The 25,121-nt window shown below is 53.1% G+C and overlaps 1 protein-coding gene across 13 annotated transcripts in view; it reads right to left on the bottom strand.

The window, feature by feature from the left end:
- Window positions 1-25,121, bottom strand: part of CELF4 (CUGBP Elav-like family member 4) — a 341,436-nt gene that overhangs the window by 72,346 nt on the left and 243,969 nt on the right. For 8 of the 13 annotated variants that reach the window (XM_023543846.2, XM_023543844.2, XM_023543851.2 and 5 more), the window contains exon 3: window positions 6,391-6,439. In XM_023543846.2, the coding sequence (XP_023399614.1) occupies window positions 6,391-6,439 (49 nt within the window). Of the gene's footprint in view, window positions 1-6,360; window positions 6,440-25,121 lie in introns of all 13 variants that reach the window. The other 5 variants (XM_023543877.2, XM_023543841.2, XM_023543839.2 and 2 more) reach the window with 1 other exon arrangement.

The raw sequence follows: 25,121 nt of genomic DNA, 5'->3' as shown, positions 1-25,121 counted from the left end.
AGGGGCAGGCACATGCCCCAGCCCCAGCTGCCTCTCCCAGGCCTCCTTCGGTTCAGTCTGGGGGTCTGAGGGCAGCCTTGCTATCTGAAGCCAGGGCAGTCAGAGCCTCTTCTCACATACCTGACTCCATCAAAGGAGCCCCAACAACCTGGCAGCAGGAACCTGGCCTTGGGGAACACTCCGTTCTGTTTTCTGTCTCACGTGGTCTTAGGCCTGAGAGGAGGCAGTGGCGTCACTAGGGTTGGTGTCACCCAGTCAGTAACTCATAGTGTCACCCCTCCATGGTAATCACCACAATATTATAGCTAAAACACCAGAAAATGTGACAAAGTCAGCAACGAGAAAAACACTGGCAGCAATGAAAACAAACAACTTGTGCTTGTAGCACGTGCACATGAAACCAGGTGACTGGGAGCATCACTGTGATTGGGTAATAATGACAGCTCTGACCGGACTGCATTAACAGGTTCAAAACGTAAATTAGCATAGAGTTTTAGCCTTGTAGGTATATTGATACATGTAAGCTGGCCTTTGGAGCCCCGGTGGTGCAGTGGTTAAGAGCTCCGCTGCTAACCAAAAGGTGGGCAGTTCGAATCCACTGGCTACTCCTTGAAAATCCTATGGGGCAGTTCCACTCTGTTCTATAGGGTCGCTCTGAGTCAGAATTGACTCGATGGCAACAGGTTTGGTTTGGTTTTGGCTAAGCTGGGCTTATGGAAATGTTTTGTTGTTGTTATAACTAACTACAGGAATATTTTTATAACAATAATACATTTCTGCTGAAACTCTGCCCAAAAGTTTTAGAGACAGTCATTTTGGTGGCACCTCCCTCTTACAGTGTCACCCAGTGTGGTCTGCACCCCCCTAGTGGCACCATCGAGAGGAGGGTGAAGGGTAGGGTCTGCAGAGAAGTTAAGCTGAGGGCAGAAGGGCTCTAACAGCTGTGAAGCCCCAGCTCAGACGCTGATGGCAAACCTGCTTTTTGGGGTGGGATGTATCTGGCTGCTGGAAGGCAAAGGAGCTGGAGCAGGTGCCCCAGGGAAGTGCCTTTGCCTCTGAGATGGCTGGCAGCTCCTCTCTTTCCTCAGATCTGTCTACGACCAAAAGCCTGTTGCCACTGAGCTGATTCTGACTCATAGCGACCCTATAGGACAGAGTAGAACTGCCCCATAGGGTTTCCAAGTGGCTGGTGGATTCGAACTGCCGACCTTTGTTTTTGGTTAGCAGCCGAGCTCTTAACCACTGTGCCACCAAGGCTCCTGGCTAATGAACTGGTTTGCCGAGTGTGGGATGAATCTGAGTTTAAATGCACTTGCTCCAGCATGCTCTGTGGGGTTAACTGCTCTGCTGTGCACAGGGATGGCTCCTAGTGAGGCGCTCTCACTCCTGCTTTTCCTTCCTTGCCTAGCCAGAACTCTGGCTCTTGGCGGTGGCAGAATGGGTGGTCTCTCCTCTTTCTGTCCAGGGACATTCACTGCTGGGACACCCTCTCTCTGCCTGCCCTCTGTTGTAGACTGAATTGTGTCCCCCAAAATATGTGTTGTAAATCCTAACCCATGATTTGGAATTGACTCGATGGCAATGGGTATACCAGCGAATAAAGCCCCTTTAGGGAATAGAGTTTTTGTTATATTAATGAGGCCATAGCAGTATAGGGTGTGTCTTAAATCAATCACTTTTGAGATATAAAAGAGCATATTAGACACAAGAAAGCAGACACAGGACAAGACCCAGACTATCTGAAGAAGATGGAAGTTGACCAGTCTACAAGCCCAGGAATTCCAAAGATGGTGAGCTAAGGAAGCTGAGACAAGGATTTTCCCCCAGCAGACAGAGAGCCCTGCAGTAGAGCTGGCACCCTGAATTCAGACTTTTAGCCTCCTAAACTGAGAGGCACCTGTAGCATTTCTGTTACAGCAGCGCTAAGAAACTAAGACACCCTCCCACCAGGATCAGTGGCTCTTGCTTTCGATGAGGACAAGCCCAACCCTTGGCCTGGCATTGAAGGTCCCACCTTCACTTTGTGCCCTCACTGTCTCTTCTGAAGCCCATGCTACTTGGTCCAATTCCTACCTCCCCTGGGAAGTCCTCCCTGACTACTCCAGGCCACAACACTCTCTTTTGTAACCTGCTCCAGCCCTGGTCTCTCCCATCTCATGGGTAGGTCTGGGAGCTCTTTTCTCAGTCTGGCCCTGCCTCCCTCACCTGAGTCCCTGTTCCTCTCCCCTCTGCCACCTTGAGAAAAAGCCCACAGCATGGCAAATGTCTGTGGTGCCTCCCCACTTCCCACTTAGCTGCCAAGGGTCCACGAGACCATCCTGGAAGTCACGAATGGAGAAAGCCCAGGTTCCGGTGGCTGACAGGCTGGGGGAGTTGAATTTGACTCTGCCACTTACTAGCTGTGTGACCTTAAACAAGTTACCTAACCTCTCTGGGCTTTGGTTTGTATATTTAAGTGGGGCCAGTAATACCTCAAGGTTGTTGTACGGATTAAACATATCTGTATAAAGTCCCTAGCCCTCAGTTAGTTGCTCTGTAAATAGCTTTCCTGGATGGCACAGCCTCCCTACCCACCAGGTAAGAAGTTGGAGACCCAGAGCTCAATCTGGGTAGAGCTGGAACGAGAACTCTGGACTAGAACAAGAACTGTCATCCCGTGCTCTTTCTGGGGAGCCCCAGTCATACACTTAGCCAACTCCTCTCCCTTACAGATGATGCAGGTCTGATATCTGTATTCACTTCAACCCTTTGGAAGGTCAGGTTGAGCTAAGTCCACATTGGAAGGGAAAAGAGCTGACTTCCCTGACAGCCCATGACAGCGTGGTGGCCTGTCAGCGTCCTGTCAGCAACTGGTCCAGACACTCGGAGCCCCTGAAAGTTAAAAAGGCCCCCTGCACATGCAGCACATCTAACATCACTCCTTCATCCGGCTGGACCTGGCTCCCCTTCTTCCAAGTGTGGGCTGATGGGACCAGAGGACACCTCTAGAACCTGGGGCCTTGTGACTGTGGCGGAAGAGGTAGGGAGAAGCCTCCCTCCTGCACCTACCTCTCCTTCTTACCCCCAACATCCACCCAAAATCCTACACAGAAAATAAATCATCTCTCTCTGTGCTGCTTGTGAGCATTCGATACATCCAGAAGGCACGTGTGTCCCATGTTCACAGGGCCTTTGGGACCGCGTGTAAACTGGGAATAAAGCTTCCGGAGCTGGGATGGGGAGAGGGGGTCACTGCTGAGCCAGGGGTAGGGCAGACCCACCTCTCCCTCAGGGGCCACTTCCTTTTCTCTGCCTCCTCTCTTCTCTTCCCAGCTGTGTCCCTAAGTCTTCCCAACTCCTGATCATCCCCCCTCAACCCACTTTCTTCAAGGCTTCTCTCCCTTCTCCCTCCTTCTGCCCTTTCTCACCTTATTTCCCTCCTTCTCTCTCCTCCCCTCCCCACTCCCCATCACATTCCTCACCCTCCACCCCACGCCCATCACTTCCTCATGGTTCCCTCTCCTGGTCCCCATTTCTTTCATTTTTTTCCCAGTGTTCACCTTGCCCCTCCGCCCCCCCTTTCCCCCTAGAAGTATTTAATAGATATTAAATTATTTTACACTGACTCTCTTTTTTAAAATAGCTTGGTGATAGTGCTGACTCAGTATCCGCTCAGTGTTTAATATTGAATATGCAATATTCAATAGATAGATGTTTAGGTTTGGATCCTTTCCCCCCACTTTCTACTCCAGAGAGAATTAATAAAAGAGCTGATTAATCTGGTCTGGGGCAAGTGTCACTGGTAGGAGATATATGAGAGGAAGAAGATGAGGCTAGCAACTTGAAGTCAGAGAGCTATTGCCTCTGAGACAAGTTAAGGCAGAAAGGGGTTTGAGTTAGAGCTCAGCAAGCCCTAGCCGGGCAGAGGTGATTTCTAACATTCCACTCTGGGTTCCAGAGAAAACCACCTGAACTTTGGCCTGCCCACTCCCTACTGCAGGTGTCTGGCTGCTCATTTCAGAGGCTTACCTCAGTGGAGTCTCATCCCAACACCTCTGCTTCTTCCTCAGGTATGAAATCTCCCCTTCCTTCAAGGCCAGCTCAAGTGCCACCTTGTTCATGGCCTCTGCCTGCCCAGCCTCTCTGGGATCAAGGGTGACACCTATTGTCCAAGCTACCTGCCCGCAAGCCAGAGCTAAGACAATCAGGGCAGGGGCTCTGCTCTTTGTTCTGGCAGGGCTACAAGAACCCCTGAGCCTGCCTCTCGGAGCTGGCCCCCAGGAAAAGGACCTCATTCTGCCATGTGTCAGCTCCTGGAAGCTCTGGGGCCCGTGAAGAGGAGCCTTGGGCAAGGCTGTGTGGAGACAGCCTCCTCTCACTGCCAGGACATGGGTGCTTGTGGAGCTTGGGTGCTCAGAGGAACACAAAGTGATTCAACTGACAGGTGTGGGAAGCCACCTTTCAGTGGACCGTGGAGGTATGTCTCTGCCGGGGGCACGGTGTCCTTTCAGGCAGCACCTAGGCCCTGGGTGGCTGGGGGGACCTGAGGCTTGAGTCAGGAGGGGGCTGGAGCCCTGGGGTCCTTAAGCCTAGGTCAGGGCCCTGCTGGGGACAGAGGGAGGGGCCTGAGCCGGAGGAGGACAGGGAGTATTCTGGGAGTGTCCAAGGTGAGCAGGCCACCAGTGGCCACACTGCAGTTCCCTCCCTTTGCCTATTTGACATTTTGCCCTTAATTTCCTGCTAATGTGGGTGTTTTGGGGGTAGGTAGTGGTGAAGAAGAGAAATTCTGTAATGGCTGGCTGAGCTAATGGAAGAGTGACCTGTCCAGGCCCAGGCAGGGAGCACCCAGGGGCAGTCAGTCCTGGGCCTGGGAATGGTGGTGGACATGGGCATCGAAACCTAGGGTGATGGGGTACCTGGCAGAGGACACCAAGAGCTCGTGGCCCGGAGGCAGAGGACAGCTGTGATGGCTGCCTTGTCCTGCTCCCTGGGCCTGGCTCCTTACACTCCTTTCAGTGGCCTCCTAGGCATTTTCTCCTTGGTTTCTCTACATGCTTCCTGGGTAGTTTCTCTCTCCCACTGTTGGGGGCACTAGGCAGGGAGCCCTCCTTCCCCTCTGCCCTCTGGGATGTTCTTTTTATAGATGGCTGCTTTGCTCACTGCCTGGTTGAGCCTCAGTGTGTAGTGAGGTGGGCCCCTCACTGGTGAAGAGGAGAGATAGCTTTCCCTTGGGGGTCCTTGACCTACCTGGTCGGGGCCTTGGTTTGGCCACCTGTCCACAGAAGACCCCAAGGGCACAGTTCAGGGCTCTGGCCAGGCAGGGCCCCAGAGGATGAGGCCCATTGGAGGTGGGGGAGCTGGTGGTCTGCAGAGTCAGAAGCCGTTTCTATGAAGGTGAGGGCCATCCCTGGTAGGAAGGACAGCCCTGCTCTCCCCTCCCCCACAAGTAGCCTGGCCAGGACAGGGGCCTGCGAATGGTTCCTTACCTTTGGGGATGGTGTGTCTCTTTCCCACTGGTGAAGTGGGACAGGGCTGTGTATCACTGGGGCTGGTTAGCTGCGGGAGGATCCAGCCCCCTGGCAACGGAAGCTTGCCTTTTTATGCTGGCGATGTTTTCTTTGTCTTCACTTCTCCCTTAGTTTTCTTTTACCATGGAGCAGCCAGAGCCTATCTAGGGGAACCTGGGTATGGGCTTTGGCCTGAGTGGGCCAAGGTAACCCTGGAAGCTGGGGGATGGGGTGAGCAGAAAGATGCTGTACTGGGAGGGTGTCACCTGGGGACAGGACTGCCCCTGGCTCGACACCTGCTCTGCCCTTCCAGAGCCCAGTCTTCAAGGCGAGGCAGTTCCCTAACCAGGCTTCCTTGGAGGGGCTCAGCCATCTCATTCCCCGCTTCGGTAGGTTCCACGTTCTGGAGCCAGCATTTGTGTGCCGTATCTACTGTCAGGACCTTGCGTCAGAGGCCGGCTTTGTATGTCCCCCTCACCCCCCATGATCCGTCCTTTCCAGATTTGCCTGTTCTGGCCTGACCTTCCCAGGGCAGGGCTGCAACCCAAGCTTCCTACATCCTGGCCTAGCACCTTTCAACTAGTACCTTTGACAGTGGGGTGCTTCTTGGTGACGAGGTAGAGGTGGGGGCAGAAGAGGACTTCAGGTCATGCTGCCTGTTCACTCACAGAAAGACGCAAACCCCACCATCTGCATACTCAATCCCCCATCCCTTCACTCTGCCCACATCAGTCCCCAGAGCTCTGGAGCCCTGTTCTCAACCTCCCTCATTAACCATGAGGTCCCCTGGGGTCCGCAGGAGGAGGCAGGGGGTCGCTGCAGCGGGGAGAGAAAAAGTGGGGGAGGGGAGGGGCAGAGACAAGTGGGCCCTCACGTGAAGGGGGCTGGCGCAGGCAGCTACTACCTCCTCGGCTCTCGCTGTCCGCTGGCTTCACCTGGATCGGCCGGTTCATCTGCAACAGAGCACAGGGGACAGCGTTAGAGCTGGCCTGGGGGGCAGGCATCCCACACCCGTAAGAACACAGGTGCCTGCGAGCACATGCAGACCACACCCACTAAAAAAAAAAACAAAACAACAACAACAAAAAAACACCCACAGGCACCTATAAATGGATACACTTCTCACTGAAGCCCACTCAATCCCCTTGCCTGCGCAGTCCCCACGGCCTGTTATTTCAGGAGCGGCTTCTCTGGATTGGAGACCCCATAGCGCCCCCTCCACCTTTTGCGTAGTTCCTGCTAGCCTGTCACATCAGAATCCAGGATTGACAGAAATGACCCTCTACTGCTGTGAGGCCCTCATGCTCCCATGGCCCACCTCCAGCCTAGCCCTGCTTGACTCAAGACAGCGGTTTGGCTGCAGACTGATGCTGTCCAGGCCAGGGCTTGGCAATGATCCCCAGCTCGCAGATGTGGGCTGTGGGTCCCAGGGGTGCCTGAGGCTCTGGGGCCTCTGATTGCTGCCAGGGCTGTCACCTGTGGTGGGTGGAGCTGGGCACAGCCACTCTCTGTGGCCTGATTCTCTAAGCTGCCAGCCGCAGCCCTCTGGGATTGTGTCAATTCCCGTTCACGCCACTAGGGGTCTCTGAACTCCAAGCATCAGGCTCTGCAGCCTGTCTTCAATGCTCCCTGCTGTGGGGAGGCACCAGGGTGGGCTCTCCAGCCCAGAGGTCCCAAGACATTTCTAACAGTAAAAACTATAAGAATCATTCAAATGGAATCATACTTCATGTCTTTACAAATGCTTTTGCATTTCTTGTACATCCGTTATCTCGTTTGAATTTCTCTCACAAACACAAACCCTGAGATGCTAGCATGATTGGTACTAAAGCCCCCATTTTATAGATGGAGAAGCTGAGGCGAAGAGAAGTTCATGTGCCTCCCAAGGCCAAACGGTGACAGGAATAGCCTAGGAACTTGGGCCTCCTGGCTTCCAGGGCGACTTCTGCTTTCCCAGCCGGCACTAGCACCGCATGACTCTGTTGCCAATTCCCCTCAGTACAGGGCTGGGCTAGCCAGTCACGGAGCGTCCTCAGGCCTCCTGGTCCAGGATTTGAAGTGAGTTTTGGCTACGTCAAGACAACTGGATGAGGAGTGTGGGTGCCCGTGACTCAGCAAGGTGAAGGCGAGACCAGGGGAAGGACAGAGCCACGGCAACGAAGGACAGAGGCGGGAGGCAGGACACAGCAGACAGGAAAAGAGGCACAGGTGGCGCAGACAGGACAACTGGGAGGCCAGTCCGTGGGGACGGTGGGTGAGGAGTGACTGCCTCGAGGTCCCGCTCAGCACTCCCTTATGGAGTTGACGGAAAGGTGATTTGTCTGCAAGCTCTGCCACCCAGAGGAAACTGTCTCGTCACAGAAACTCCATCACAGGGAGAAGGAAGAGGGACATAATGAAATTCCTGGCTTTATTTAGAGAATCCTGGCTTCCCCACAAACTACCTTCTTTTCAGCCCTTGAGGGAAGGGCCTGGAAGGCTACCCAGGCATCTGGCTGTGGGGTTGATGGCAGCGGTGGAGGGAGAGGAGTCCAGGAGGGAGCCAGGTCACTCTGGGTCTCCTGTGTAGTGTTTTTTGGGACTCAGCACCTACCTGTTTCCAGGGTGCCCTTCCCTCCTGCAACATCCTTTCTTCTTAGTTTTCCAAAACATCTGCAATATTCTCCTATGCCAGAAAGGCCACAAGGACAGTCCCTGACTCAGTTATGGCCACTGCATCCTCTTGGGCATATTTCTACCTCTTTTTTGGTCAGGCAGGGATTATTATCTCTGTCTTGCCGATGAGAAAACCAAAGCCTCGAGAAGTGGCAGGTCTGGGATCCAGCCAGGATGGGGAGGCACAGGGCTAGCCTTACAATGGCAGATTTGCCTTCCTAGATTTGGATTCGTGTGAGCTTAGCTGCTCAGGAAGGAGGGGACAGAAAGGATGTAAGTGGGGAACATGTCCATATGGCAAGGGGAGGTTGGGGCCAGGCTCCTCGGGCCACCAAATTGAGTATAGCCTCTTCAGCGTGTCTAATTTGGCCTCCGCTGCCTCTTCTACCACCACCCCGCCCATGTCGTGGTACCTTTCTCCCCCAAATCCATTCCCTTGGCTGGCAAGCTCCTCTCCTATACCCTCACCAGCCTCCTCCTCTTGACCTTCTATTCATCTTTCAAGGCAGGTCCAAAAAGCCTTCCGGGTGCGCAGTGGGAAGGGTCCTCAGGGACTTCTCCCTTGTCCATCAAGCACAGCAGAGACCCCTAGTCAAGGCTGGGAACTGACTATCAAGGGGGGGACTCAAGTAGCCCAGGCCCCCCAAAGGGCACACAGCACTCTTCAGAAAATGAGCAGCTGCCATATACATTAGACTGCTGGATGATCATAACTTCCCCTGTAAAGTGATGTATGTGAATAGATTATCTTTAACTTCGGCCGAAGAAATGGCATTTCAGAGAGGTTAAAAAACTAGCCCCAGTGAGATTATGTGGGCATCTCCTTTCTGGAGGGGAGATGAGAAGGCCGAGGGGGACAGAAGCTGGCTGAATGGACACAGAAATACAGAGTGGAGAGAAGGGGTGTGCTGTCTCATTAGGGGGAGAGCAACTAGGAGTACATAGCAAAGTATACATAAATTTTATATGAGAGACTGACTTGATTTCTAAACTTTCACTAAGAGCACAATAAAAATTAAAAAAAAAAAAAAAAAGAAAATGAAACTAGCCCCAGGTCACACAGGTGGTGAATAGCAATGGCAAGACCGGAACCCAGGTCTTCTGATGCCTGCCTACTACATGTTCAGAGGTGCTGAGAACTGAGTGAGATGGGCTTGGGGGGTGGTCCAGGGAAGCCCAAAGCAGAAGGGCAGGGAAGCAGGGAAGTAGGCGGGGAATCCAGTTTTCCTCAAGGAGGAGGGTGAGAAGGGTTTGGCTGAGAAGGGGCAGGCGGAGGTGTGTGAACAAGCCAAGCTGAGCTCTGTCCTCCGCGGAAGGAGCCAACTGAGTGAACGTGTGTGGAGGGAGGGAGGGAGGGAGTGAGGCCTTGGAGGACACTCAGGTAGAACCCCTCATCCTTAGGGATGATGCTGGGAGGAAGAGCAGGGACCACTGGGGGGGGCCTCCTCCCCTGGCATCCCCAGCACCTTGTTTCTGTGCTCCATGGCCTCTCTCTTCTACATGGGTCTGACAGCAGTTGGGACTGGAAGGGGCTGGGCATAGAGCTCTTTCTGGTATGGTGGGTCCCATTTTCCAGGTAAGTAAATTAAAGGAAGATACATTAAATCACCTTGAGGATGGAGCTTTCCACTTCAGTGGGCGTCCCTCCCTATAGCACCCGCCACTGTCCCACGTCCTTGGCTCCAATCACTTGTGACTCAGACCTGATAAGCTCCCTCTAGAAGTCCTGCCAGCCCTCTGCAGTACGCTCAGACCCGTCTACGCCATGGTGGGGGCTTGCTCCTCACACAGGCTTCTCTTCCACTTGACTGGGGCTCCCTGATGGCATGGGTCTGGGGTCTCATCTGGGCACCCATGTGCTCTTAACCAACCCCAGGCAGGGCACCAACAGGGTGCTCCAGACAGGCTGGTGAAGCAAAGCTGAATTGGTTCCGTGGACCCACGGCTCCTGGGGCCATTTCTCATGTTGCATGTGACCTGGGGGTGGTCAGCATCCAAACAGCCTCCGAGGGGCTGTCAGAGAGGAGCCAGGCTCGGTGGAGAAATGAGCACAGCCTATGCTTTCTCTCTTCTCAGCAGAAATGAAGTGTGGGGAGGGTTGCTCAGTGGGAGTGGTTCTGTACAGGCGCTGGGCCTGAATGGAGGTTGCCCTCCCTCATTAGAGGGTCTCCCTTCCTGTTCCTGGGCTCTGGGCCCTGCCCAACATTACCGAGCCCCAGTTATGCCTTGAGGAGGGAGCAGTAGACAGAGGGAACCAGCCTGTCCTGGGGAGAGGAGCATGACGGAATGGAGGGGAGAGGCAAGGAGAATGCAGAGAGGGGGACCAGAGAGGTCTGGAGGAAGAGCCAGGAAGGAGAACGGAAAGGAAAATGGGAAAGGGCAATTGCCAACTCCTTGTGCTTCTTCTAAATTTGCCCCTTCGAGCCTGGGCATTGCCTCAGGGCTGCTTGGCTACATGGGCCCCAGGGTGCTCCTCATAGGTGATCACTGTGCGTTCAAGGAACTAGAGTCCACTTCTTGGTGCCTTTCCCCGTCCCTTGTCGCTTTGTCCAGCTGTCTCAGCCAGTTTGTTACCCTAGAGGGCCCTGGGGCTTGTGCCTGGTGGGAGCCTGGGCTGTGGTATGGGCGCCTGCCTCGCTGATTTTCTTTCTGAGGTATTGTCAGTGTCCCCATGGAGGGCCCTATGGCCTTCAGTCCCAGGCTCTGCCTCCGGGGCTTGAAGGGGGCTTGTGGGGTCAGGGCTCCTTTCTGGAGGATATCACTAACCCTGTGGACTGTTTCTCTTCTAGCCAGGGCCCCTCTCAGGGGGAGCAAGCTGTCCCTGGCCCAGGACTTGGTGCCCTCCCGACCTCTTCTCTGCTCCCCACTGCACCCGAGGACAGGCAGGCCGGCAGCGGCTCCTTCCACAGTCCCTTCCACTCTGGCTCTGCCTCCCCTCCCCCTCCCCACCCGCTGACACTTTTTGCATCAACACATATCCATGCATTAAACAAGACATTCCATTAATTTCTTCATCATCATAACTTAAGCTGGGACATACCCTTTAAATATTCATTCAGCTATGAAAACTGGGCATTAAAATTTTAATAATGTCAAGCTCATTTGAACCAGGCTCCTTGGGGACGATTACGATACAATTAGAATAAATACAATGATTGAGCTGGTCGAAAGGCTTCACCTGTCCAGCGTGGCTCCCTGCGGAAGAAGAGGTCTCTGGCTGGTGGGCAGACAGACAGACAGACAGGCCGGCTGGATCTTTCTTTGCCCCTCACTGCTGTACTCTCTCCCCCTCCCCTGCCTCTTCTGCTCCAGGCTGGTAGCAGCCTGTGCAACCCCCTCCCTCCGCTCTACTTCCCACAGGTTTCTGCAGGTCCATGCTGCCTCAGTAGGCCAGGGTGCAGGGGTGTCTGCCCTCCTCAACCTAGCGAGATTGCCCTGATTAACCCTGTCGATTCCAGTTACTCCTCTCCTTCTCGTCCTGGTACAACCTGGGCTGTGCTCACTCAGCTTGATTCCTGACTGTGGTGTCTCCTCTCCCCCCTTACAAGGATCCTCTGAGGGTACCCCACCAGAACGGGGTCTACCTGGGGCAGGGGCCATGGTGGTCCCTGAGGACCCAACTGTGTTCTGCCCCTGTGTTCTCCTTCAGCTGCAACCATCCTCCTGAATGCTGGCATGGGGGGCTGGCCAGGGCTGAGCCCCTGGTAGTCAACACCTGCCTAAGCAAATGCTGACAAGAGTCCAGGACGTTCCCTCATAAACTCACTCTGCTTCACCAGGACAGCCCTTACAACCCCCAGGCTCATGCTGGCCTCTGTCTCACCTCACTTCACATGCACCTGAGCCATCTGCTGTCTGTCACAGGGCTGCTTCACCCCGGCCCTCAGTGTGGTCGACCCAGTGCTGTCTCAGAAATGAAGGGCCTCACTGGCCATCCAAACCCTCCTCTTCTCAAAGGTCTAGATTTGGAGCCTATTATGGGTTGAGTTGATTCCCTCCCCATTTCCCAACCCCCCCCCAAAAAAAAAATTGTGTTGTAAATCCTAACCCTTATACCTGTGGAAGGAACCCTAGTGGTGCAGTGGTTATGTGCTCAGCTGATAACCAAAATGTTGGCAGTTCAGATCCAGCATCCGCTCCTCAGGAGAAAGATGTGGCAGTCTGCTTCCATAAAGATTTACAGTCTAGGAAACCCTATGGGGCAGTTCTACTCTGTCCTATAGGGTTGCTATGGGTTTGGTTTGTATACCTGTGGATGTGATCCCATTTGGGAATAGGGGTTTCTTTGTTACGTTAATGAGGCTATATCAGTAGAGGTGTGTCTTAAACCAATTACCTTTGAGATATAAAAAGAGCAGAATAAGTACAGAACCAGGGAAGCATAGATGGGGTTCGATAGATGCCACACACCATGAAGTGAAGTCACCAAGGAATGAACAGAAGCTGAGAAGAGAAAGTACCGCCCCCAGAGCCAACACAGAGAGAAAGCCTTCCTCTAGAGCCAGTGCCCTGGATTCAGACTTCTAGCCTTCCAAACTGGGAGAAAATAAATTTCCGTTTGATAAAGCCAGACACTTGTGGTATTTCTGTTATAGCAGCACCAGATAGCTAAGACAGAGCCCACCTTCTCCAATCAGGTTTCTCTGATTATTTCAGTTCCCCTGGTCACGCATGACCCTGAATTACTATGCTTTCTCATGTGTGCAAATGTGTGTGTGTGTGTGAGACAGAGACATGCACAGAGACTCTTGTTTCTCACGTGAGAACAAAGACCAGGGCTGATACTCATGGACCCCCAGACCCTAACTCAAGGATGAATGCCCCTGGAGTATGCTGTGGGCACATGCTTGAGTTGGGCTTGTATGACATTACAGACGTCTGGAAAGAATTCGCTTGGGCCGTGAAATAGCGTAAAGGAGGTAATGGAGGAAGTGCACCAGGCAGAACCTGTGCATAGCAAGCTCTCAACAATGCCAGCCTCCCCTGTGACCAGGAATGCCCCAGGAAGGTCTGGATCAATGCCCTGTACTTTGTGTGTGGAGGGGGGAGGGGCGGGGGGAGGGTGAGGATGGAGCTGGGGTGGCAGCCACAGGACCCCGGTGGCCCATGGGATTGGCCAGAGTGTTCTCTGGACAGCTGCTGAGCCCTTGGATGCAATTCCAGGGTACGTGACCTAACCTCAAAGCTGAAGATCCTTGCTGGCTCATTTTGGGGCATGTGAGTGCCCTAGTGACACCTAGCCCCCTGCTCACCAGAGGGCTCCCATTTCCCCATGCCATGACGTTCATGCGGAGGTGACCATTCTTATTTGTTCAAACTGGCAGTGATCACTGAGAACTCAGTTCTTAAGCGGGGTACCTAGGAGAAAGCATCCCCGCAAACCCACCCATGGATATGCTTGTGTGGAGCCTGGCTCCTGCTCCTTAACCACACCCAGCGCGTTGTTTGTAGGCAGCTCTGGTCTTATCCTCCCAGAGAATTCAGGTGTTATGCTGCCGCCCCCACCCCCACCCACTCCCAGCACACACAGATGATCCTGGAAAGGTGGCAGAGAAGTCCCTGTGTACCCTGTGTGCTGGGGCCCCAACCTCACAGCAGCCCTGCTCTGGGGAGAGATAATTTGCAGGACCCAGTACAAAATGAAAACGCAGGGCCTCTTGTTCAAAAGGCAAGAAAAAAGTGTTCTTGAAGCTACTGAAACACTGTATAAAGCTTTTTGTTTCTCCCACAGTTTCTCTCTTGACTTGTCATGGTGTTTTTTTTATTTGCCATTTAATGTACTTTAAGTAAAGAAGAGTCGAAATTTTAAATTATTAGCATGAATTTCACCATTCATCTTTACACTGTGCAATGGCAATTTTAAATGCAAATATCAGAGCATTTAACTCCTACGTGGAATCACTGAAATTACACAATTCATACTTTGTGACTCCTCCCTGGAGGGTGCCTGGAGCTGGCCAGAAGAGACAACACAGGCCAGATTCAGGAAGGCTGGAAGGAGGAAGAGAGAGACCCCCAGGCACAAACAATCCTGAGGAAGTGCTCCCTAGGGCACAGGGACACTCAAAGCCCCACTACATGGGGTGCCTGCTCAGGCCTGCTGGGTCTCCTCCCATTGGCCTGGACTGACATGTCATACTCCTGCTGAGGGTGGGCCCTGGGGGAGTCAAGCCAGACATCACCTCTTCCCACAGGGCCAATGCCTCAACCCACGGTGGACCAGCAACTTAAGGGTATTGTAAATTCTGTGCCAGGACACCCTGGGTACCTGGATCAGGGATGAGTGAGATGCTCATCCCTGCTGAGACTTGGCCCCTGTTGACCTGCCAGGTGTGCCATAGTGCTGCTGGCCTGGGCTGGTCTGCCTGAGATACCACAGGGTGCGTGGACCTGACCCCATCCTCCTCATGCCCATGCCCAGGCTGCTGCTGGCGCAGAAGATGGCTGAGGTTGTGGGCTGGGACAGGGATGGAGGAGTTGAGTGGGGTGGGGAAGGGAGGAGGTTGTGGGAGGCAGAAACTTGCAAGAGCAGAGGCTCCAAGTCCCAGGCCCATGCTCCATCATCCCATCAGGCTTCAATTACAACACACAAATTCAAAGATAAAATTACAAGAATTTCAAGATGGCGACTGCAGAGCATTAAACCCCAAGTGTAGGATGCTCCTGAGCTTGGGGCCCGATGCGACTGGATGGACTGGCTGCCCATGAAGCAGGCCTTGAAGATGCCTTTCTGGGTCACATCCACCCAAACCAGACACCAGACCTTTCGTAGACCATCATGTGGCCTAGGTCTGTGTACTAACTAGCTCCAGCTACAGAAAGATCGTTACTCAAAGATTTATCTTTTAAAGATGAATTTTGAGCAATTTGGGAAGGATCGACTGAAAATTTTCAGTCATTGGTATCAAAGCCTGGAGATGGGGAAGTGAACACCCCAACAGAGACTGAGAACTCAGGATCGTGGAGACCAAAGGTGGGTGGCCCTCCAGCGACCTTCTCTCACCCTACCTCTGTCATCAGGAACTTGTTGCTAGCTGCCCTCCAGTTGGCCCGGCTCACAGCCACCCATGTGTTACAGAGCATAACTGCTCCACAGAGCTTTCTTGGAGCCCTGGTGGTGCAGTGGTTAAGTGATACAGCTGCTAACCAAAAGGTCAGCAGTTTGAATCCACCAGCAGCTCCTTGGAAACCCTTCGGGGGCAGTTCTACTCTATCCTATAGGGCTGCTATGGGTTGGAATTGACTCAGCAGCAATGAGTATAGGGTTTTCTTGCCTATAGTCTTAATGAAAACAGATCGCCAGATCTTTCTTCCGTGGAGCTGCTGGGTGGGTTCAAACCACCAACCTTTGTGTTAGCAGCCAATGGGAAATTGCTTGTGCTACCCAGGCTCTTCACAGTACTTAGCACATCGTAATTAACAAATGAATTAATGGAGAAATTTTTTGTTTAAAGCCGCAGGAGGGTAAGGCCTGCATCTTGAGCCTGCTGAATTCCTGGGCTGTGCACAGTAGGCTTTCAGTAAATGTCAATGAAAAACAAACCCTGGCCTGAGGGCTTCTGGAGTCCCCTAGTAGGGAGGATCGCAGGGTAATGGCACCGCCCTGCACGTTACTTGCAGCTTGTAAATATATTAACGTTTTAATTACCTCCTTAATAAATTGTGTGTGGTTCATTCCATAGAGAGGGCTTAGAAATTCTCCAGTTTTGTCTGTTGGCATTATAAGGTTCTGACTCAGGGACACCCCTAGTGGTGATGCAGTGATACCTGCCTTCTCCCGACCCTCTTGGTCATAGTACAGAATCCGAGGCCCACCCTGACCAGGTCAGTTGGCAGTACTCCTCATAGGATGAGAGCGGTGGACCCTCAAGGCTGCCTGCAGTGCAGCCTATTCTTGCCCCCTTCTCTGCCTGGCTACCTCCCACACCTCCCTCAGGTCTCATCAGAACCACCATGCTTCCCCTTTTGGCCTTGTAATCTAAATTAGGTGCCCCTCCTTCTTCCCAAATGGTTTGTACTAGGCTATTTATCGAAAGGTTGATGGTTTGAACTCACCCAGGGGTGCTGCAGAATAAAGTCCTAGTGATCTGCTTCTGTAAGGGTTACAGCCAAAAAACCCCTATGGAGCTCAACTCTACTCTGTAACACATAGGGTCACTGTGAGTCAGACTCGACCTGACTGCAACTTTTTTCTTTTTCTCCCTAGCTCCCCATTCTTTCCTTCATTGTCTTGTCACAGTTTGGGACTTTCATGGTTATTTATGGATTTGTTTCCTTAATGTCTGTCTCCTTGCCATGAGGGAAGGCCCACACCTGTTTTGTTCCACTGAACACCCAGAACCCAGTGTGGTACCTGGCACACAGTAGGTACTCAATAAATACTCACTGCCCAAATTGATGACTCAATCCTCTCTCTCATCCTCTATCACTGTCCTTGTTCCCTGCCTCTGTCTCACCCTGTGGGTCACCCCTGGGCCAGCCTTGTGTCCAGCCCCCTAATCCACCCTCATCCAGCCAAGCGGCGATGTTGTACCTTTAGATTTTGAAGGGTTTATTGAAGCAGCAATCATCATTTAGAGAGACAGCCAGTGAGCTCCAACCAGACAGAAGCACCGGTGGTTATTGTTAAAATATGCAAATCCACCGCCCATTGAAATGCAAACCCTCCAGATAAGATTTTTTAATAAATCTGGTTTCTGCTCCCACTCCCCGCTCACTCGGAGGAGGCCATCTGATGCTTGTTGGGTCAGAACACATACCGGCATGTAGGCCTGTCAGCTCTTCACCCCTCTCCTCGCTCAGCTTCCCCAGCTCGGAGGTGCCTGGGTGGGGCTGGCTGGCTAGCCAAGGCACCAGACCTGTCCCTTGGGCAAAGTACTCTGGTGGCCCCTGGTCACACACAGGGATGTCTCACCCTCTCCCCACACTGGCTGCAAGGCCCCTCCCTTTCCATTCTTCACTTCATCCTTCACCTCTTTTCCTATTTGCCTCAAAAGTAAAGATCCCAGCCCTTGCCTCTTCCTCCAGCAAGCCCTCCTTGCTTGAGCCCACTAACTTACACTTGTCACTTTGCATGTCATCCTCTCTGGACTCACTCTAGTCTGTGACTCTCATAGGGATGAATGGAAGGTGGCCAAGAAGCAGCACAGACACTCAATTCTCTTAAGGACCCTATTATAACCCACTCTCCCCCAGCATGAGCTTGCTGGCTTTGAGTTAGGACATGAAAATGTGCAGACCTGGAAGAAGTCAGGCGCAGGAGCTGGAGCAATGTGTGTTGGCTTGAGGGCAAGAGGTCACTAATAAAACTCAGTAGCTATCTAGTTGACTCCAACCGATGGCAACCCCATGTGTGTCAGAGTAGAACTGTGCTCCATAGGGTTTTCAGTGGCTGATTATTTGGAATTGGATTGCCAGACCTTTCTTCTGTGGTGCCTCTGGGTGAATTTGAACCTCAAACCTTCCAGTTAGCAGTCAATCGTGTTAATTGTTTGCACCACCCAGGGACTCTGTACACGGTAATTGGTGATGCTTTTCCATCCTCCCCTGCTCCAGGCCTGGCGCTGATTGCACAACAAGGCTTATTTCAACCATTGCTCACTGAAACCTGACGAGACAAAGTGAGCAAACTGAGGGGGTGGGTAGGATGTAGACGGGGACTGGGGTGGGCATTCCAGGGGTAGGAAAAGCTAACAGAGACCTGGAAGTGGGCTGAGGGAAGGGCCAGCTAGTGGGGTGTGATAGAGGGTGGGGACAGTTGCAAGACAATGGCTGGACAGGCAGGCCAGGTGGAGCAGGGAGGGCACTGTGTGGCCAGTGGAGGGTCAGAGCTTGGGCAGTGGGGCGATGGATGTGCAGCAGGGACAGCATTCCACTCAAGCCGTGTTTAGAATGAGCACCAAGAAGCCAGTCCTGTGTGCAGAAGGGTGGAGCCAGGAGAAGCAGGTGGAGGGGCCAGGTCAGAGGTGACGGAAATGCCAGGCCAATGTTTAGATCAACAACTGCCAGCATGAACTTGCTACCTGGTTTGCTCCCCATCTGTGGGAAGACAGAAGTCCAGGGCTTGTGCATAGGAGGCGCTCAACAAATTGAGACGATTATACTGTGGCACAATCAGTTAAGCGCTAGACTTCCAGCGGAAAAGTCGGCAATTGGAACCCACCCAAAGGTTCCTCGGAAGACAGGCCTGGAGATCTGCTTCTGAAAGGCCACAGCCTTGAAAACCCTATGGAGTATTTCTACTCTGTACCCATGGTGTCCCCATGAGTCAAACTTGACTAGACAGCAACTACCACCACCACCACAGAGCTGTAGTAAACTCCTCAGACTGACTTTCCTTCCTGGTTCCAGGCTGGCCTCTAGCCTGTCTTCATTCTCTTTCCATTGGAAACAGGCCTGAGGAGAATGTGGTCAAATATTAACACACTAAATGCTGCCCAGCCTGCACCTGGGCTGGCCTGTGGCATGAAGGGGACTCTGTGTGTACGTCGTGGGGGTGGGGGGGAGGTGGGGAGGTGGGGGGGGCGGGGGGGTGGGGACTCATGGTGGGGTGGAGGCCTCAGTCCTGGCCCCCTTTGCAGTGCACATGATCCTTGGACCAGCCCTGATAAACAGCCCCTGCAGTTGCTATGCAACAGGCTGCTCCCGCGCTAGGCAGTGTCCAGCAACAGCCAGCCTATTGGTTGGGGCTGCTGGGGCTGCCTGCTCCCCCTTCTCTCTGCTCTCTTCCCTCTTTCCATCCCTCTCCGAACCTCCACCCTCCTTTCTCTCTGGATTTCATGTTTGCAGAATACTTTCCCCTCACCCAAAGGGCAGGGACAAACTGCAAGTGGGGGCTGGGTTAGCACAAACAAAGGAGGTAGCCCCGGAGGGCCCTCAAAAGTCCCCTCTACCAAGGCCTACTTTTTAGCTGTTTCCCTCGTCCCCCTCCCTCCCTGCTGCAATAGGGTTAGAGGTGGTGACCACCTGGGTAGGTAAATGATTCGAAGGGCTATGGTGGGTAAGGCGGATAAGATGCAGTAAGAAATTGGATTGGAGTGGGGGTCAGGGGTGAGAAGGCAGTGGAATTGATGTGACCCAGTTGCAGTTGGACTCACATCCCCCCTACTTCTCAGTCAGGGTTATCATACCACTGAGGACCCCTTAGGGCAGCCTTGTCTCTCTTCCCAAGCCCCCTGCCCATCCCTCCGCTCCCACCAACACGCTAGGGTTGCACTGGCAAGGGTGGGATGATCCTTGTGGTCTTAATTAAGATCTGCTGCCGTGGAAACCAAGCTAATTAGCCTGCTTGGCCAGGCTGGGTCGCTCACCCACTTCAGGGTGGGGGGTGTGTGACCTGTTTTTAAAACAACAGTGCACAATTCTGGAAGAAATGAGCCCTGACTTAGTTGCGGGGCCTGGGTTTCAGACCTGGCTCTGCCATATACTTCCTCATGTGACATGGGGCAGTGAATGCAGGTCTTGAAGGCAAATGAAAATTTGGGTAGTTATAGTCCCCTCACAGGTGTAGGGAGAGGGTTGGATGCGATAAAGTGACAATGCAGGTAAAGCTCTTAGCACAATGCCTGGAACCTAGAAAGTGCTCTATGAATAAAGGAAAGCTATCTACTCCCCCAAAATCAGCCACTGAAAACCCTATGGATAACAACAGTCTGATCTCATCGTGCATGAGGTTGCCATGAGTGGGGGGACTTACTCGATGGCAGCTAAACAAAAACAAATTCTCTCACTCCACTTACTGCTTCTCTTTTCCTTCCCCTCTCCTTCTTTTAGTGGGTATTTTCTTCATTTTTGAGGAAACACCTAGCTTTGATTTATTTTTTCCTTCCCACCCCCAACCCCCCGGCTCCCTTTTGAACATGGTCGTTGTTGTTGGGTGCCACTGAATGCACTCAAAGAGGCCCTATGTGACAGAGTAAAACTGCCCCATACGGTTTCCTAGGCTGTAATCTTTGTGTGAGCAAATTGCCAGGTCTTTCCTCCCATGGAGCCGTTGGGTGGGTTTGAACCACTGACCTTTTGGTTAGCAGCCGAGAACTTAACCAGGGCTCCTTCCTTTGAACAATACTGAGTGGAAATCATTGAACAGCCTCTGGGAAAGAGCTGGGACTGGGATGGGGAGGCCGTGCTCTGCTGAGAGGCCCTCTTGTCCCCCTAAAGCCTCTCCTGCTCCCCTACCCCAGCTCTGTCATCTCTACCTGGCCTGCCAGCTGCAGAGCCTATTGCTTTGATAGGCCACAAAGTTCATTCATTCATTCATGCATCCCATGCGTACTGAACACCTTCGTATGCCAGGCCCTGTTCTAGGCATGGGGGTGGTAATGTAAACCTGAATGACTGTCCCTTCCCTCGAGGAGCTCATGGCCCAGCTCCAGAAGGGCCTTGCTGAAAGGGCAGTCAAGCCCATATGTCCAGAGCACGGCCAAGCACTGCACCTTCTGCTCTCAGCACAGCAGTGCAACACGATTCTCGCACACCCAGCCACACAGCCCTGCACCTGGCAGGGACCAGACCAACCACCCTATGTCCTCAACAGCCCTGACAGGTGGCTCTTCTGTATTTGCCCATGCACAGCAATGGGGCGGGGGCTCCCTACTGCAGGGACATCCTAAATCCAAGTCAGCTGGCTCTAGTGATTAGAAAGGAGGTGTCTCCAGCCCACACCCACCTCCCCCTCACTTTTCATAATCAGCTCTGGTGCCTGAGCTTCCCAGGCTAAGTCAAACCAGCTTCCAGAGTGGCCTCTCCGCAGTTGAGGTCACTATCCAGACCTGAGATTTTGGTTCCTTTAGTCTATACATCCTCACAGCCCCTCCCTTCCAACACAGTTAGTCTGGCCTCTTCGCCCTAGGAGTGCTTGTTCTTGCCCAGGGCCCTCAGACGATCACCTTGGCACAACTGCCTCTTTTGATTTAGACTCTGTGCCTGTGAGTGAGCTGAACCATTGCACTGGAGTTAGAAGGGGAGTAGGCTCCACGGTCCATGAGGGAGGTCAGGGACCCTTGGTTTCTGTCACGGCCATGTTTCCCTTTGGCTTCCCCCGCAGGCTTCCCCTCAGCCCTCCACCCCAGTCCGATGCCTAGTCCCCTGCCAGGCTGAGTCCCCCCATGGCTAGGAGGGGGTCCTGCCTTCTTATACCTCTCCCACCAGAACCCCACCTCCTCCTGCTCTCACAGGGCCCTGGGCTCTCTGTCCTGGGCCTGGGGGAGAGAGTGCCCCTGAGCCTGCTAAAGATAAAAAACAAAGCCCACACCAAGCAAGTGACAAATCTGCAGGAAACTGCTCTTAATCCTCCTGCCACAGCCTGATGGTGCTGGCCTGGAACAAACCTGAGTCATCCTTGAAATGGCACCGACATTTGCTTTTTAGAATTTGTTTTGTTCTTTGGGCTTTAATCTTTCTCTCTCTCTCCTTCCCTCCCTTCCTTCCTCCCTCTCTCCCTTCCCCTGCCCCTTGCTCTCAGTTTTCTAATATGAGGCTGCACCGCCAGCTCGTCCAAGTCTGTTTTCCTGGCATTAATTAACACAGCTCTCCAGCCTCCAACAGGCTAAATGATGAATCAGGTGAAATTCCAGACAACAGCCGCACACCGCCATCAATTAGCCAACTCTGGGCAGCTCCATTAATAAACATCGATCACAACCCTCCTCCTGGAACACGCGTGGGTCTCTGGGTCATGGGCATTGCCTACAAGTGTGCAAGGTTTAGGTGTGAGTGAGGGTGTGCATGGTGAGGGGTCCACACGGGAGTGTGTGTGCAAGAATGTTAGCAGTCCCAGTGAGCGCCCAGACAGCGAACACAACAGAGATGTGATGGAGTGGGAGAAAAGTGCAGAGCAGAACTCAAATTCACGTAAAAAGACCAGACTTAATGGTCTGACTGAGACTGGAGGAACCCCCAAAGCCATGGCCCCCAGACGCTCTGTTAACCCAGGACTAAAACCATTCCTGAAGACCACTCTACAGACAAAGATCAGACTGGACTATGAAACATAATACTCGTGAAGAGTGTGCTTCTTAGATCAAGCAGATACACTAGACCAAATGGGCAGCTCCTGTCCGGAGGCAGGATGAGGAGGCAGGAAGGGACTGGAGCTGGTTGAACAGACATGGAAACCCGGGGTGGAAAGGAGGAGTGTGCTGTCATATTGTAGGGACTGCAACTAGTGTCACATGACAATATGTATATAAATTTTGTATGAGAGATTAACTTGAGCTGTAAACTTTCACCTGAAGTACAAGAAAAAAAAAAAAAAGAATGCGGGTAGTGGCAGGTGTGAGAGACTATTTGTGGGAGCATGTGTATATGCTTGTGTGTGGTATGTGTATGTGAGCATGTAAGCATGTGCTGTATGTGTGTTTGAGATGGTATGCGTATGTATGTGAATATGTAGAGGTGTGCAGGGTGACTAGTATGTATACATGGTGTGTATGTTGTATGTGTCCGTAAGTGTGTGGAGATGTGTGTGCGGTGACTAGTATGTGTGTATGTGTGGTGTGTATGCTGTATACGTGTGTATGTGGGGTGACGTGTGTATGTATGCATGTTTGTGTGTGGTGTGTGTATATGCGCATATAAGCACATGTATTCTGTGCGTGTGTGTGTGCGCGCGGAAGTGTGTGGGTGACTGGTGTGTGTACATGGTGTGTGTACTGTATGTGTGTGTATATGTGGAGGTGTTGTGTGGTGACTGGCGTGTGTGTAGGTATGTTTGTGTGTGGCGTGTATGAATATGTGTGCATGTGTAGGCATGTGGTATGTGTGTGGGGGGTGACTGGTGTGTGTACATGGTGTGTGTGGCTGGTGTGCTGTGTGGACATGGAGACGAGGTCTTGGAGAGCATAGGTGTGTTCTCAGTGCTCCAGACCCAGCCCCTGTCCTCTCCCGCTCTCTCTGAGAGGCAGGCTCTGTTCTCCCCTCCCCTGAACACACAGGTTCCCCCAGGTGCTTCTGGCCCCTCACCCTTCTCTCCTTCCTCCCTCCCCTTACAGACTTTACCCATCTCCCTGTTTTCACCCAGTATGAAAACATCACCATCCCTGCTGTCTCTCCCTGACACATGTTCTGGATGTCTCTTGGTCATTCTCCCCTAGCTGCTCCACAGGTACACTTGACCTCTAGCCCAAAGCCTGACTCCCGCTAGGTGTTTCCTGGCCACCACCCAGCGGCCAGGCTCATACCCCCCAAAGGCACCAACGTTTCTGCTCCCCAAGGTTAGGCTCCAACCCTCTTCCAAGCGCCACCCTTCCTCTGCCTGTGTCCCCAGAGAGATCTTAGTCATCCCCTCATCCAGCCTTGTCCCACATTCTTTGACTCCAGGAGGATACTTCAAAGCCACGAGCAGCTGTGAGCCCCTCAGCGGCCCACGCTGTCCAGAGGCTAAACCCTCTCCTCACCCCGGGGACGAGGTCACTCCCTCTGCGCCTCGGGACCCCACGCCTTGGAGAGCAACTGCCAGCACACGCCTCCCCTCCTTCTTTTCCTTGATTCTGTGAAGTCCATAGCACTGCCTCCCCTCAAAACATAATGGGCCTGGGCCATTAGTCAATAGCACCTCGGTGGGAATTAGTTCGTTTCCAAAAGATGCTTTAAGGGAGGTGGTGGCGTCACCGCTGGGTTCGCAGGTGAGCGGTGTGCTTGGGGAGCCCGTGGGCCCGGCATGCGAAACCCGGCTTGCTCGGGGATGGACATGGCCTCCTGAGGCGGCCACCAGCTGATCATCTCCTTAAAGGTTAATTAAGAATCTGAAGCCGGATGGTGAGGCGCGTCCGGTGATGGCGGACGCGGCATCTCTCCAGACCATTAAACACTAATTAGGTTTGGAAAGTGTATCGAGCTCCCGAGGTCTCGTCAAGGCAGGCTGGCCCCGAGGTGCCCTTTGAAATGCCAGCGCTGTCACCCCGACTCCCGAGCCAACCCACCAGGCTGGCCTTTTGACCCCAGGCTGCGGGCCACGTCCTGCTCCATTTCTCTCCATCTCATTGTCTCTCCCTGGTCCCGCATATCACTGCTGTTCCCCCTTGTCACTCTTGTCTCTCACAGGCCTGGCGTCTGTCCGTCTGCCCATCCAATGCCCTCCTTCTCCCTACGGCCCTTTCTGCTTGTGGGCAGCACTTCCCTCTGTCTCCATTTCCCCTCTGTGACTGGGAAGCACTGATTAGATACAGGAGGTGGTGGCCTGGAGGCTGGTGACAGGAAGCTACAGCGTATGCAGAGTTGACCTGGCCCCAGGTGTCCCCCAAGCGGAGGGGAGCAGGAGCCACCCCGGAAGCTGGGAGAGAGGAGGCTGTGGTGGAAAGAATGGGAGCCTGCCCCCAGCTGTTGTGCTGAGATGTCCTGGGCCTCGGAGCTTCCCTCTGGCTGAGCTTTGCTGGACCTTCAGCCGAGACCCACCTCAATCAGCCTGTGTCTCCAGAGATTTGGCTCTCGTGGGGGTCACACTTCACCAGGGTCTAACTTCATTCCCTGTGCTGAATGCAACAAGAGTGGTTGGGAGGAAGCTGCTTCAGATGGCGTGTATGTGCATTCATCCACTCGTTCGATTGAAACACTGCCTTGTTTTAAAAGGAGTCTTGCTGTCGCAGTGGTTAAGAGCTACAGTAAGCTACAATTGCTAACCAAAAGGTTGGCAGTTTGAATCCACCAGCCGCTCCTTGGAAGCCCTATGGGACAGTTCTACGCTGTCCTATAGGGTTGCTATGAGTTGGAATTGACTCAAAGGCAACGGTTTTGGTTTGTCTTAAAAGCACTTTGGAGGAAATGGCTGCAGGGAGGCTCCCTCAGGTAGAGTTGCTTTATCTCCAGGTGGGCAGCGTCCTCAGGTTGAGGGGATCTTTGGAAGTCATTTTTTCATTACCTGCGCCTCCCCCGCACCACACCTTTAGCACCAATGGCTTGTCAGAGTGAAGGAATTTGCCACTCAGTGACAGAAGCATGCTCATTTCCAAATTCACTGGGAAGAAAGGTCACTCTGCCTCCTCT

The sequence above is a fragment of the Loxodonta africana genome, chromosome 11 (assembly GCF_030014295.1).
Source record: "Loxodonta africana isolate mLoxAfr1 chromosome 11, mLoxAfr1.hap2, whole genome shotgun sequence".
In the NCBI taxonomy this organism is placed as follows: Eukaryota; Metazoa; Chordata; class Mammalia; order Proboscidea; family Elephantidae; genus Loxodonta; species Loxodonta africana.
This window is presented reverse-complemented; position numbering and strand designations above follow the sequence as displayed.